Raw genomic sequence first — 15,092 nt, 5'->3', positions numbered from 1 at the left:
GTTCTCCATGGCTGAGTTCAGACGTAGCATGCAACTGGCCAATTTGACTGAGCTGCCACAGTCCTGACTGCCTTGCTTCTGCTCTGAGATGGGGTATGTTGTACGAACCCACCAATCTTGGTACTTGCAGCATGGAACCAGACATCTGTCACTAAGATTTAAACAAATGCCAGATGGTCAGTTCAGTGTCACAAGTATTTATTTATTTATTTAACATATTTGTATACCACCCAAAATGCAAGTCTCAGGCAGGGTAGAATATGTCAAGATTGACGAGATCCAGAACTGGCATATCACTCCTGAGACTAGAAGCAGGGTTCAGAACACGTGCCCAGAGCTGTGGCAGCTTGACTTGATCTGCCAGTTCTGGGCTGCGTGTGAGCTTGGCCAATACGTGCATGTATAAGGCGAGAGCCATGTGCAGCCACACGGTATGTATCAGATATACACATTCCAACACTGAAGATGGGGACACCACCCCCATCTTTGTTATACATAAAAAGGCTAGTCCAGATCAGCCACTCTCTACATCTGAGGTAGGGTACTATAAAGTCTAAGTTGGGGGGTTGGTGATTACCATCTCAGCTGGGAGTAGTCATTTCATTTTAACTAAGGATTCTGGAGATATGTGGAAGTCCTTAGGCCAGGGTGCTCAAAGTTGGGTGTCCAGCTGCTGTTGGACTACAAATCCCATCACCCCCAACTACAATGGCCATTGGCCACTGGAGTCCAACAGCAGCTGGAGACCTAAATTTGGAGCCCCTTTACTAGGGACTGGTAAAGATTAGTTAGTTATGACAAAGCACCATGAAGTCAATGAGACTAGTTAGTCATGACTAACAAGTCCCATCAGCTCCAATGGGACTTAGTGATGACCAAGTTGTCTAGATGTTGCCCATTGTCTGAAGTAACTGCTTTTGCGTACACCCGGTTTTGTTGTGTGTCAGCAGTTTCCCCATGCAGCTGTTTTGATTGTAGCCCAAGAAATACTACAGTGGACAGCTTGGCCTTCACTGTGGTGCTGATATGTACCATGGCATCAGGAAAGCAGGAAGAAAGGACTTTGGGACTGAGGGCCATTGCTTCTGCACCCATTCAAAGCAGAGCTGATTGCTCCAAAAAGACAACCCATCAGCTTTGTTTTCAAATCTTAAGATAGTTGCATAGGTTTATGATCTGTGCAATTGCTGTTCACTGTCCCACAGCTGCCAGGAATAGCAGGGGACAAACAGAACTACAGCCATAGCCTCGCTAACTAGGCAGAGGTACCTTTTAAGTGTGGTGTTTCTCTTCATTGAGCAGGGGGAGAGCAACTGGCCCTATCCACCCCCAGCACAGCATCCCTCCAGTGGCTGTTGCTGGTGTATGTCTTGTGTTATTGTTTTGGGATTATATACAACTAGTTAATTTTGGCCCGCTGAACAACGGGCCCTAGTAACGGCTCTCCTGTCCCCCCGCTGCCATTCCCCCTCCCTCCCTCATTAAGGGCCAAATCGGCCCAGCCACTTGCCCCCGCAGCTTCCGCCGCCGACCAACCGCCCGCCCACCCAGCTGCCGATACCTCCTTGCCCCCGGAACACGTCCTCCGCTTGATCCGCTGCTCAATTAACAGAAGGAGAGAGGTGCTCGCATGCAGAGCTCCACTCTCTTTAAAGTCTCTTCCCGAACTGGTGGTTTGGGCGGCAAGGACACAAAGCGCCAGTTCGGGAAGAGACTTTAAAGAGAGTGGAGCTCTGCATGCGAGCACCTCTCTCCTTCTGTTAATTGAGCAGCGGATCAAGCGGAGGACGTGTTCCGGGGGCAAGGAGGTATTGGCAGCTGGGTGGGTGGGCGGTTGGTCGGCGGCGGAAGCTGCGGGGGCAAGTGGCTGGGCCGATTTGGCCCTTAATGGGGGGGGGGTCAGCTGGGAGGGAGGGTTGGCGGCGTCGGCTGCGGGTGCCTTTTAAAAAATATTTAAGTGGCCTCCGCTCCGCCCCCGGCCTCCGTCTCTTTTGGCCGAGGCAGCGGCTCTGCCGCTGCCTCGCCCAGTTTACCCCGGCTCCGGTTTTCCGGCTTCTTCGGGGCAGCCACTTCTGGCTGCCCAAGATGGCTGCCGGGTACCGGCAAGCGTGTCTCCCTTGCCCTGTTCTGCGCCTGCGCTTCGCGCAGGCGCAGAACAGGGCAGGGAGGCACAGACACACGCTTGGTGTCCGTCCACGGACGGACACCAAGCGTTTTATTAGATAGGATATGGGATTATTATATATGGGATTAATGATGGATATGCCTTGGGGGACATGCCGGGGGAAACTAGAGTGCAGATGCTCTGCACCTGGCTGAGCTAGTTATTTTTATTATTTCTCTACGTATCTTTGGTAACTTCTGTTGAAAAGCAGTATATAAATCTCTGTTGCTGTAGCCCCTTCTAGTTTTTGAGGAGTCTGTAGCCCTATTCAGACATTAGGGTTGTTCACATGACCGCTGGGGCTTGGAGGAGGGGAAGCAAGATTGCACCTACCTCCCCCCACACGACTGCCCGTTCCATGCCAGCTACGCCGCTCACGTACCTACATAATTCACACAGTGGCAAATGGCTCGGGGAGCAAAGAAGAGCCCCCAGGAATCCCAAAATGCACCACGCAAGCATTGTTGAAATTCTGGAGGCTGGGTCGCTCCTTCCCCCCAGCCTCTATGCTAGTAATGGCTGCCAGCAGCCCATGCGCCCAAACAAAACCCGGGCTTTCCAATGGAGGAGCACCAGGATCAGGAGCAATCCTGATCGTTCTCACAACCAGCACTGTACCACCCTACCCGCTAGTGTATGAGCGCGACCTCATGTTGTACGCCTCTACAGCTTTCTGTAAGCTTGTATGTGTTTTTGCATGAATGGCTTTACCTGCACTTATTTTAAAAATGAGCCCCGGAACGGGCTCCTTTAAACGCAGGCTACAGCTAGGAAGGAGGAAGCTGCATGTGCATTCTCCATGGCGCGTGACAAACTGTACCCAGATTTGTAGGGGTGAAGAAATGTTGGTTCAGCTTATCAGCCATTCAGAATATTTTACTTGTCGAGCTATGTTGGTACATTGCTCATCAGGACTTTTTCCACCCATCAGGCATCATTTTTCATGCATCACAGACTAGTAGATTTCTGCAGCCCTGCAGATTAGTATGAATGTGGAACATGATGCGTGAATGAGGTTCATCTTTCTAAATGTATTTGAAGTTCACTAGATCAAGCCTGTTTGTGCTTCTCTGCAGGATATTTGCTGTGGTTTCTTCTTCCCTTTAATACAAGCAGGTAAAGAAGGGGCAGGAACTGTGGACAAGGGGCTTCCACCACTGCAGTAGGGAAAGACTAGTTGTCTAGGCCAGGGGTTCTCAACATTGGGTTCCCAGATGTTATTGGACTTCAACTCCCATAATCCCCAGCCCCAGTGGCCTTTGGTTCGGGATTATGGGAGTTGAAGTCCAACAACATCTGGGGACCCAACATTGAGAACCCCTGGTCTAGAATAGTCCTTATTTTCTACCATTTGGACCTGGGAGGTTTCACAATGGAGGGAAGTAAGAAGTGGGGCTTCCAGTGATCTGTACTGGTACAAATTCCAATCTAGGGATCTTTTGGAAGGGGACTGAAAATAAAACGGCTAATACTATAATGCCCTTATACAAAACTATGGTGCAGCCACACTTGGAGTACTGTATACAATTCTGGTCACCGCACCTAAAGAATGACATTGTAGAACTGGAAAAGGTGCAGAAGAGGGCAACCAAAATGATCAGAGGCCTAGAGCACCTTCCTTATGAGACAAGGCTACAACATGAACGAGGTCGATAAAATCATGCATGGTGTGGAGAAAGTTGATAAGAGAAATTTCTCTCCCGCATAGCACTAGAACCATAAAACTGATTTCCAAGGAATTTAGGACCAGCAAAGGGAAGTATATTTGCATACAACACATAATCAACTTGTGGGATTCTCTGCCACAAGATGTGGTGACAGCCAACAACCTGGATGGCTTGAAGAGGGGTTTGGATAACTTCATGGAGGAGAGGTCTATCATTGGCTACTAGTCGGAGGGCTATCGGCCACCTCCAGCCTCAGAGGCAGGATGCCCGAGTACCAGTTGCAGGGGAGGCACAGAAGGAGAGAGGGCCTGCCCTCAGCTCTTGTCTGTAGGCTTCCAGCAGCATCTGGTAGGCCACTGTGTGAAAGAGGATGCTGGACTAGATGGGCATTCTTGGGCCTGATCCAGCAGGGCTGTTCTTATGAGTTTTTCCTGCTGTCCAGCATCTTGGTCTAGGGTTTCCCAGCACATCTTGCAGCAGATATTTGGCAGGAAATAGCACCAGCAAAACTGATCACTCCTGCCAAGAGACTTCCGAGCAACATTAGAAGATAGCGCACACGTTCATTTTGCCAAACATCAAATTCAGCTTTTCCTTACAAAAAAACTGGAAGGGGGCAGGTTTAAGGAGGACCGACATAAAACATAAGATGTAACTCCACAGTGATTAAAATCTGAACAGTATGAGCCTGCTACATTTTCCAGGGCATACCCAGTGAACTCTAAGTTAGGGGTGCTTGGTGAGGGAAAGCAGGGACAGAAACATGTGTAAGTACTTCTGCCTCATAACCTGCAGATCAGCTACATAATACAACATGTATGCAGCAGGGGGAAACCTCAGGAATTTGGGGCTGACTAACAGTGTTCCATGTAATAGGGATCAATAAATGTTGACTACAGCTCCCATCATCCCTAGCTGCAATGGCCTTTGGCTGGGGATGGTGGGAGTTGTAGTCAGCAATAGCTGGGAATCCCTGTTACAGTGAACATTGTGGAAGCCAGCTGACCAGGCCTCCACTCCAAGTGTGTTTGATTCCAATTGTGCTGTAAAGAGCAGCTGGCTTTGTCTGTAAGAGCTAGAAGTACTGATCGCCATCATTAGTGATTCAAATTGCGGCTAATGCATGAGAACAGACTTTCTCAACCAACAACTGATCTTGTTGTAGTTGAGAGCTGGTCCTGTGGTAACAAGCATGAGTTGTCCCCTTTGCTAAGCAAGGCCCACCCTGGTGGCATATGGATGGGAGACCGTCTTCCCCTTAGGGGAGTTGTATTGACTACAACTCCCATAATTTCCAACGTAAGACCATCACAGCTGGCAATGCTGGGAGTTGTAGTCAACAACCTCTGGAATTCTGGATGGAGCTGCTCTGGGAAGAGCACCTGCTTGCTTGCATACAGAAGCATCCAAGTTCCCTCTCTGGCAGCATCTCCAAGATAGGGCTGAGAGAGATTCCTGCCTGCAGCCTTGGAGAAGCCACTGCCAGTCCATGTAGACCAGGGCTGCTCAAATCCCCCCCTCCCACAGCTGTTTTTGGACTACAACTCCCATAATCCCCACAGTGGCCAATAGCTAAGGACTATGGGAGTTGTAGGCCAACATCTGCAGGAGGGCTTAAGTTGAGCAGGCCCGGTGTAGACAATACTGAGCAAGATGGACCAAGGGACTCGGTAGAAGGCAGTTTCCTATGTCCATAACTTGTAGACTGCAGCCAGAATCCAGCCCACTCAAGCCAGCTTGGGCTGCTGCTACCACTTTAAATTAAGGGGTAGGAGTCAAGGTGTCAAATAGAGCATTCAGGTTTTTGGCTTTTAAAAACCACTGCAATTTCTAGAGTTTCACTCTCTGAGGTTGAATTCAAGTTACCCATTGCAACTATTCAGTTAGCTGCTGCTTTGTTATGCAAAGAGGTCTGAAAATACCCGCGTTTGTCTAAATTTAGGCTTCCCTCCTTCAAAATAGAGGTTAAATGCCTGTATTTACCTGAAAGGAACACTGAGTTTGACACCAACCCACCCCCGATTCCGAACATCAAAGAACTGGGGGTGGGTGGCGGGGAACCTAGTCTTGGATTAAGTTAAATACGGTATACTTGGCAATGGGCACATATAGCTCTCCACCCCACAATTTAAATATGCCCAAAACCCCTCCACCCCAGCTGCAAACCTGTACTTTTGCTATGCATGAGCGTACCATATACTGCAACAAGGAATTTAATAAATATAAATATCATATATTGTGCTTTTATAAATTAAAAACCCTACGATGCATCTTAGAATGAGGTGGTAAGAAAGTGCCAATAGGCTCAGAGAGCAAATAGTAATGTCTCTTGTCACTTTCCGGATTCGGTTCAAGAACATAACAGTGTCTGCGCTAGGTCTGGGAAAGGGAAGAGCCCATGCCTATGTGATTGGAGGCCGCTCTCCAGGCACTACTGAAGAATCCCAAGCTGTGTATGAGTGTCACTCTGACATCATGAGGATAAGGGGTGGAGAAAGGAGAGTCTGTGTGGGGAGGGGGAGCCCATTCCTCTGGCCGGCCTATCTGACGCTCTGAGACATGTGCAACGGTGTCAGCATCTCTTCAAAGATCGCCCCTTTGACGTTTGATCCTCGCAGGTTGGCTTCTTGTAGGTCACAACCCGACAGATCACAATTCTTTAAAAATAAAATTGAAAAGGGATTTAAGTAATCTCCATTAGCAATCTAAGTGTAGCGCTCATTATCTATATATACACACACACACCTACCTCTCGCTCTGTCACACAAATGTAGTGTATATGTACACACAAACACAGCAATACAGGCCACCCTTTACTTTTGCAGGTGCCTCTCCAGCAGTCACAGGCTACTTCCTTGTAGACCAATTCAGTTATCCGTGGCACATTCCACTGGGAAAACCTGCTTAACTACCCCCTAACTAAACTGGTCCACCTGGAGCTGCCCACACGCCAGCTGAGATGTGGTGTGTGTGCCACTCCTGGCACTTAAGTACCCCATCTCTCACCGCTTCTCAGCCGGCACACGGGCATTTAAACTTTAAACCTCCAGGAACAGCCCACACAGAACCTAACCTCATGTTTTGGGCTCAGGTTAGTATTTGAATACAGGCAGACCTCATTCTCTGCGGTTCCAATATTTGTGGATCTGTGTTACCATGATTCAAAAATAATGGCCCGACCTCACCATTCACGGTCACATTTCTCGCGTATCCGCGGTTTTTGTCACGAGCCTCCAGTCCCCATATACGGCCATGCTCTCTGGGGTGAGAGAGCAGAGCATTGTTGAAGTTCTGAATGTGAACCTGACCAGTCCCTGATGCTGTGATGCTTCTAAAGTGCTGAACCTGACCTTGACTTTTGCTTGGGTGCTTACGTAAGTTGTCTCTCATGCTATGATGCCTCCCTGGCCAACCTGACAACCAATGAGGCCTGTGATTCATGCCAATTCTTTGATCTTACATCACTGAACTATATTATGCATTCCTGGAGGGGCGGGGGTGGGGGCAGCAAGAGAGTGGGAGAGCATAATATGCAAGGTGGCCAAGACACACTGTGGTACACTAGCCCTTTTTTCAGCTTTTCCTCCTGGGGATTTTTCAGGCCATTTCCTGAGACTCTGGAACGTAGCTCCCAAATTCCCATTGACATAACGTTTCATTATTCACTGGTGTAGGCACAGAACCTAACCTCCATGAATAACAAGGTCCACCTGTATCATGGATTTAATGGCTACGGAGCTTTCGTGGAATGTTACCCCTGAAATATTCAAAGGTCTCCTGTAGTTTCTACCAAAAGCCATCACCCCAAAAGCCATTGGGAGGAGAGCTGGTCTCGTGGTAGCAAGCATGAATAGTCCCCTTTGCTAAGCAGGATCCACCTTGGCTTTCATTTGAATGGGAGCCAGCATATGTGAGCACTGTAAGATATTCCCCTCAGGGGAAGGAGTCACTCTGGGAAGAGCATCTAGGTCTCAAGTTCCCTCCCTGGCAGCATCTCCCAGATAGGGCTGAGAGAGACTCCTGCCTGCAACCTTGGAGAAGTCACTGCCAGTCTGTGTAGACAATGCTGAGCTAGATGGACCAATGGTCTGACTCGGTATATGGAGGCTTCCTATGTTCCTCCCAAACCTGGGTAGAACACCATTTGTGATTGTGTGAATGATCTCAGTATGTAAGCTTCTCTTCTGTAACAATGTACATGAAACACACATGCTCTACTCCTATTTATCCTCGACACCATCTTCTCTTCTATATCCCCACTGCCTTCCCCCATGGCAAGTTTTAGATTGTAGGCTCCTTGCGGCAGGGGACCTGTCTTGCTATTATTACATGGAGAAAGAGGCACTTTTCCTTTTGTTTCCCTAGAGGCCTTCACAATAGTGCTTGACTGTTGAAACTTGCAGTAGAAAGACTTACACAGAGATAGTGTGCACATTCAAGTGCACTCAGCCACAGAAAGACCCAACAGAACATTTATAAGTACCGTACTTTCTAGCAGAAACGCCGCGGCACATACCGTTTTAAAAGTTAATCTTCACTGCGTGCGGCGCTCACGTGCAGATTCCCCCCACCCCCATGGAAACCACGTACTGAGTTTTCGGAGCATGCCGAATTTTAGGCACCATTTCCATTTAGTTCAGTTCCATTTAGTGATGTGGTGTTTCTGCTGGTTTTTTGTTTTTTTTAATTCAAACATTTTTCTTTAGTGCACCATTTCTGCTGAAAAATATGGTCGTACAGGCCCAAAGGGAAGGCCAGCAGGAGAGGAATTCTCTCCCAGCCTTTTTGGTGTTCAACAAGCCATTGCACAATGTACCTCCAAATCCGTTCCTGCCAGAGTTGCTCCTCTCAGGTTGCAGTTTTTTAACTTGGCATTTTTCAGCGTCGCAACTCTCAGGTTGATGCCCGTCATCTGACTCCCTTCCATATCAACCCCTTTCAAGTTGGCACCTGAAGTGGGAAATAAGATGCTACGTCCACACAGAAAAGCTACACAATTGCCTCTCACTCCTACACCATCTACTGCAGTCCTGCTCAACTTAGCACCTCTCCAGCTGTTTTTGGACTACAACTCCCATCATCCCCAGCCACAGTGGCCAGGGATTATAGACCAACATCTGCAGGTGGGCCAAAGTTGAGGAGCCCTGATCTATTGCAAGAAGTGGAGTCCAGGAGCAAAGGAAAGATTCCTCGCTGAATCAAGCTTCCAAGGACTCTTAATGTACTCGCTAGCTAGCTGGTGTGCCATAGGACCTTCGAGACAGAGCTGTGAATCAGAACTCAAGCCACTCCCTCCCAGCCCCAATATGGGGATGATACAAACACTTAACAGGCTTGTTGTAAGGTTGGCAACATATAACATGTGAAGCATTTCACACACTTAAAAACAGTGATGTAGTTGCAAATTCAAAAGTCTCTCCATGACAGCCCCCATAGCCACACCCACCCTGAGAACCACACACCATGGTAACAATCAACCCTTAGACAGATGCAATAATTGCCAGGGCGGGGGGAGCATGGTGGCACTGTTCCCTTTAAGGCAGTGTTTCTTAACCTTGGGCCCCCAGATGCTGTTGGACTACAACTCCCATCTTTCCCAGCCACAGTGGCGTGGCATGATAAGAGTAGTAATCCAACAGCACTGGGGAACCAGGCTTGATAACCCCTGCTCTAAGCAATCTCCGATTTGTTGCTCTCATGACAGGTGTGTGTAATACACAAAGAAAAGGTGCCCAGTTTCTTACCTTCCAGGTTAGCTTTAAGGCCCGAGGGGTCTTCAAAGTTGCAGCCTTTGAGCGATGCTCCCTCTGCATTGGAACAAAGCATCTTTACCCCTTGGAGGTTGGCACTCTGCCAAAGACACATGGCGACAAAATCAGATGTGGTAGGGCCGTAGCCCATCACCCAGTCCAGAAGCGAATTTGCCGTATCCTGGAGATGCCCGACTGACCATTGCTTAAAAACTTGCAAAGAGTACGCTTTGAAGCAATGCCTTCAGCATCAACCTATTCTACTTCTAAATGGTTCTTATAGTGAGAAAGAGCCTCTCAATGCTTAACCTACATCTGTCTCCCTGAATATGAAAACCATCCGTTCTTGCCCTGTCCTCAGTGGATAGGGTGAACACTCGGCATTCTCCTTTTTGATCATGGATTTGGGGATAAACTAAAGTAAAATAGTTTGAAGGTGCTATAAGCAGGCATTAAAAAAAAAAAAAGAGTGAATACCAAACATGTAAAAGGTGTTGTGTCTACCTGAGGAAGTTACAGAAGCCACACACTTCCCTACCCAATGCAGTCAAACTATTACAGCGTTCTTTCCCAAGTCCTATACAGAGACAAAAGATTGACCTCTCACGGGAGGCAATAAATGACTTTAAATAAAATCAAGCCACTTAAGCTGCAGATAGGACCCTGCATGATGGACTACTTCTCTATACCCAAGAAAAAATCTGATATAGAAAGTTAGTATCTGAGAAGGGTGCTAGCTTAGTTTTCTATATGGAGGGATTTATTTTTTAAAAACATTTTATTTTCCGTTCTTCCTCCAAGGAGCCCAGAGTGGCGTACTACATACTTAGGTTTCTCCTCACAACAACCCTGTGAAGTAGGTTAGGCTGAGAGAGAAGTGTCTGGCCCAGAGTCACCCAGCAAGTCTCATGGCTGAATGGGGATTTGAACTCTGGTCTCCCTGGTCCTAGTCCAGCACTCTAGCCACTACAACATGCTGGCTCTTCCCAGGGGGAAGGAAGCATACCTTAACCACATAAGAACAGCCCTGCTGGATCAGGCCCAAGGCCTGATCCAGCAGGCCTTCATGTGAGGATCTACCTTGGTGAACATCTGCTTTCATTTGAGTCACCACCTGCAGACTGAGATGGTATGGCTCGGACACAAGGGCTGTTCTCACGATCATGGATAGAATAGGATAAGCCTCCTAGCTAAGTTTGGGAGCTGTGTGCACTATGCGAGTTAAATACAAAGACGGAGGCGCCATCTGTGATCGTGTGCTAAGCACCTGGGTTAGGAGGGTTTGTCTGGTCTTTAACAAGACAGGAGCCAAAGCTGCTGCGTAGCACACAATCAATGACAGCGCCTCCAACTTTGTTTTTAACTCGCACACGATAAGAAAACGGGAGTGGGCATTGCTCCCGAATTTGGGTAGGAGGATCCTCCTACCCGAATCATAACTGCGCGAACCAGCCTAGAGTTTGCCACCAAGGAGAATAAAGCCTCGGCCCGAGCAACACTCACGTCGAGCACCGATCCGGAAAGGTCTGCTCGCTCAAGGTTTGCACAGCACAAGTTGGCGTGAGCTAGATTGCAGCGGCTCAGGTTGGCCATCTTGAAGTTTATGTATCGGAGATCTAAGCGAGAGAGGTCTGCTCCGCTGAAATTTAAACCCTGAGAAGGAAGCGTAATATTAATAAAGGCAAACCTTGGCATTCGGGCACCCGACACCCGCGGTTTTGGGTATCAGCAGTCGGGTAATTGGCACCTGACCTCGGCATACATGATATACATTGGCAAAAAAGGGTTGATTTGGGGGTATCTGTGGGTTGGAGGTGGGTGGAAATGACCCCAGAGGTCTGCTCTCCATTTTGCGAGTAGGAGCCATTTTGTGGTCTGTTCTGACCAAAAAAATGTGTGTGTGTGGGGAGAACACAATTTTCAGTCACTTTTCGACTCTTGGGGGGCACTGCAGGACTGCTGGGGACCTGAAGAGCATGGTAGATCACTTTACCATGCTTTTTTCCAGAGTTTTGCCCCCCACAATTCCATAGCCATTCCTAACCCCTGCGATTCCAATTACTCAGTATTCGCGATTTGAGTATCCATGAAAGGAACCCCCATGAAAACTGAGGTTTTCCTGTAAGGCAACACTTTAGAGCAGGGATTCTCAACATTGGGCCCCAGATGTTACTGGACTTCCATAATCCCCAACCAAAGGCCACTGCGGCTGCGGATTATGGGAGCTGAAGTCCAATAACATCTGGGGACCCAATGTTGAGAATCCCTGCTTTAGAGCACCACAAAGCATTTCATGCCCATGATCCGTAATTGGGGAAGTCAGCACGATTCCTCGTCTATTGCTTTGGAGACCAAGGAAATTCTTAATTGACAATATTAACCAGAATCTACTCAATAAAAATAATGGGCAGCAGTCCAGAAGAAACACTGCCCTCACTCGAAACGACATGCACACATTTTCTTCTCTTTCAATACCTGACAACGAAGCTCAGACTTGGTTGAAGTTGCAAGTAGAAATCTGACAAATTCCTTCCGGGAGATTGGAGAATGATCTTCTGCTGGTTGTGAATTCTGAAGAGAAAGGAAAGGTGGCTTATACAGAAGCAGTAAAAGTTGGCATCACTATTCCTAGGTGTTTTTTAAATAGGGATTTGCACAGAACGGGATTTGCATCCCATTCCGAGCTTGGCATGAAACACAAATAACCTGAAACATTCCACCGGAACCACCATGGAACTGGTGGTTCTGACAGAATGAGTTCAGAAAGTTTCGAGTGTTCCAAGTGCCATTTTGGTAGGCTGTTTCCCCCTTGCTGCCTGTTTTTCGCACTGGCTTCCAATCTCCTTGCTACTTAGTTGGCTTGTTGATTTGTATGATAACAAGCCAACCAAGAAGCAAGGGGATCGCAAGCCAGTCAGAAGTCAGTGCCAAAAACAGGAAGAGAGGGAAATGCAGCCCGCCAAAATGGCGCTCAGAATGGCCCTTCATTTGAAGAGCGTTCCTGTTTCAAGCTCGGAACACTCGAAACGGCCCTTTTTGAGTTGGAACGTTCTGCACATCCCTAGTTTTTTAACTGGATGATGAATGAAATTGGTCCAAAAATTGTAATTACCTTAATAGCAACTTCTAGATGTTCAATTAGTGAATCAATCCCAAAGAATCTGGCTTCTTCCAAGACTCCTAGCAAGAGGGCAGAGATGCATTTTAAAAAGGACAAGAATGCAACCCTGGAACATTAACACTCGTGAAGGCTATACAATGAATTTTTACTCATTTAAAATACTGATATCCAATTCCTCCAGCACAATGCTATGGGTGACTCACAAGATACACAAATTAAAGGGAAACAAGGATGAACACAAACAGGCAGCAGAGCAGTATAAAATTCAGTTAAAAATAGGCACCCCAGTTAAAAGACAGCAAACACAGCCAACAGTTGGCTCTCCTCTGGGAGGCCAATCCAAAGCCGAGGAGCCACAACTGAAAAGGCCCTGTCCCTAATCTCCGTCAACTGGGGACTATAAATGTTGAGTGTCTTGCTCAAGAGGCTAGTATGCACAAAACATTCCTAGTCCCTTTAACCATGGTTGCATGAGTAAGTTCTTTTCCTACAATGTGAATTATTCCCAACGGCTTAAGTTACCCCACTTTCTCCAAGCCTCACCTCGCAGGGTAGTTGTGAAAATAAGCAACTGTCCCAAGCTCATCCAGTGAACTTCATGGCTTAGGAGTGATTTATACTCTGCTCTTCCCATTTAAAGCACAAATCTGTAACCACTAGATAATGCTGCCTCATTCCATGTGTGCTGGCCCTTAATTCAGCCTCAGTTATTGCAGGCACAGAAATTCAGTGCAGTTTCAGGTTTAGGTCTGTCTGCGTCTCGGGGGAAGAACAGCCAATCCACATTAAAAAAAAAAATCACATGTGCTGCACGATCCAATAAAACTGTCACTTGTACACAGTTTATATTGGATGTAATTGGGAGTGGAAGGAGGGAGATTTAGTTCCTGACTGCAGGTCCCCACAATTCCCCAATTTAGGACTGGTGTGTTTCCAGTGCAAATGGTGTTCTCTACCTCAAGGGATCTGAAGAGCTGAATGTAAATTTAGAGTCCAGGATATGAGACCCCAATTACAGTTACACATTATCGACCCGACAAAGAGCAGTGCTAAGAAATCATTTCAGCCTTTCACAAGCAATGAACATAATGGGGGCAAAACACTGGCTCCATTTCAGTCAATTGGAGTTCTGGCACAAGCTTCATTGGTACCATAGCAGTCATCAGGAACTAGAGAAGGTGTTTTTGAGCTGAGTTATAGGAGATAAGAGCATAGGGAGCAGACTTCTACCGAGTCAGGCCATTGGTCCATCTAGCTCAATATTGTCTACACTGACTGGCAGTGGCTCTCCAAGGTCCCTCCCTGGCATCTCCAAAATAGGGCTGGGAGAGACCCCTGAGCCTGAAACCTTGAATGGCTGCTGCCAGTCTGTGCAGACAATACTGAGCTAGATGGACCAATGGTCTGACTCAGTAGAAGGCAGCCTCCTATGTTAGCGGCACTATCTGTGCTGAGTGGCTCAGCTGCAGCTGGGTCAGAGGGCTTTCCCTGCTACCACATTCAACAGCTGGATATCACATCTGTGTAGGAGGGAGCCCTCTGAGCCACTTGCTGCTTGGCAGATGATCCCCAACGCCACGCCCAGCCTTGGTTTTAACGGGCAGACGAGCAAGTAACGGAAGAGTGCACTGCTCTTGAATCAGGGTAGGCGGCTTCTCCTACCCTAAATATGACCTTGTGAAGTGACCCAATGTCCTTTAAAAACAAGGCCTTAACACCAGCTGGGGTGGAGTGGGCAGATGGCATTTAACCCTTCCAAGAACCACTATTCTCATGATAGAATTTGCACCCTCCAAAAAACTACTATTAGTACCACTAAGGATGAGTGGAGAGGGTTAGTGTTCCCTCTAACAGGGATTCCCAGACGTTGTCGACTCCAACTCCCAGAATCCTCAGCTGCAACAGCTTTTGCTTGGGGATTCTGGGAGTTGTAGTCAACAACATCTACGAATTCCTGTTAGAGGGAACACTGGTTGGGAGGAGAGACAAGTAACTATATGACAGAAAAGAGCAGCCCTGCTGGATCAGGCCAAAGGCTCATCTAATCCAGCATCCAGCTTCAGGCACTGGCCAACCAGATGCATCGGGAAAGCCTGTGAACAGGAAAGAGAAGGCAACGGCTCCTTCCTATTGACTGGTGTTCGCTAGCAGCACCTGGCGTTCAGGAGCTTGGCCCCTCTGATCCAGATGGGAATATACAGCCATCCATGCTAGTAGCCACTGACAGCCCTACTATCCTCCATGAGTCCGATGAATCCCCTTTTAAAAACCAGCTAGAGGGGTGGCCGTCACATCCGGCAGCAGTGAATTCTATGGTTTAACTACACACTGTGGACAGAGGGACTTCCTTTTGTCTGTCCTGAATCTCCCAGCATTTAGCTTCAGTGGAT

The 15,092-nt window shown here is 47.8% G+C and overlaps 2 protein-coding genes and 1 long non-coding RNA gene across 5 annotated transcripts in view; 1 reads left to right on the top strand and 2 right to left on the bottom strand.

Moving 5' to 3' along the window:
* Nucleotides 1–2,045, bottom strand: part of GNRH1 (gonadotropin releasing hormone 1) — a 19,148-nt gene extending 17,103 nt beyond the window's left edge. The window contains exon 1 of one of the 2 annotated variants that reach the window (XM_053269088.1): nucleotides 2,034–2,045. The gene's annotated coding sequence lies outside the window, so the exon portion shown is untranslated. Of the gene's footprint in view, nucleotides 1–1,561; nucleotides 1,651–2,033 lie in introns of those variants that run through there. The other variant, XM_053269087.1, reaches the window with a different exon arrangement.
* The window catches only part of LOC128333547 (uncharacterized), a 19,236-nt gene continuing 5,849 nt past the window's right edge, over nucleotides 1,706–15,092 (top strand). Inside the window, exon 1 of the long non-coding RNA XR_008310964.1 lies at nucleotides 1,706–1,808. This is a non-coding gene — a long non-coding RNA (uncharacterized LOC128333547). The remainder of the gene's footprint in view (nucleotides 1,809–15,092) is intronic.
* KCTD9 (potassium channel tetramerization domain containing 9) overlaps nucleotides 6,029–15,092 on the bottom strand; it is a 22,786-nt gene continuing 13,722 nt past the window's right edge. For both annotated transcript variants that reach the window (XM_053269078.1, XM_053269079.1), the window contains 6 exons: nucleotides 12,694–12,761; nucleotides 12,057–12,152; nucleotides 11,085–11,234; nucleotides 9,576–9,681; nucleotides 8,648–8,781; nucleotides 6,029–6,488 (listed from right to left, as the gene is read on the bottom strand). In XM_053269078.1, the coding sequence (XP_053125053.1) occupies nucleotides 6,372–6,488; nucleotides 8,648–8,781; nucleotides 9,576–9,681; nucleotides 11,085–11,234; nucleotides 12,057–12,152; nucleotides 12,694–12,761 (671 nt within the window). In that variant the 3' untranslated portion in view covers nucleotides 6,029–6,371. The remainder of the gene's footprint in view (nucleotides 6,489–8,647; nucleotides 8,782–9,575; nucleotides 9,682–11,084; nucleotides 11,235–12,056; nucleotides 12,153–12,693; nucleotides 12,762–15,092) is intronic.

This window comes from Hemicordylus capensis, chromosome 8 (genome assembly GCF_027244095.1).
Source record: "Hemicordylus capensis ecotype Gifberg chromosome 8, rHemCap1.1.pri, whole genome shotgun sequence".
NCBI classification, from domain to species: domain Eukaryota; kingdom Metazoa; phylum Chordata; class Lepidosauria; order Squamata; family Cordylidae; genus Hemicordylus; species Hemicordylus capensis.
The sequence above is the reverse complement of the archived record's forward strand: the minus strand, read 5'-3'. Positions and strand labels throughout refer to the sequence as shown.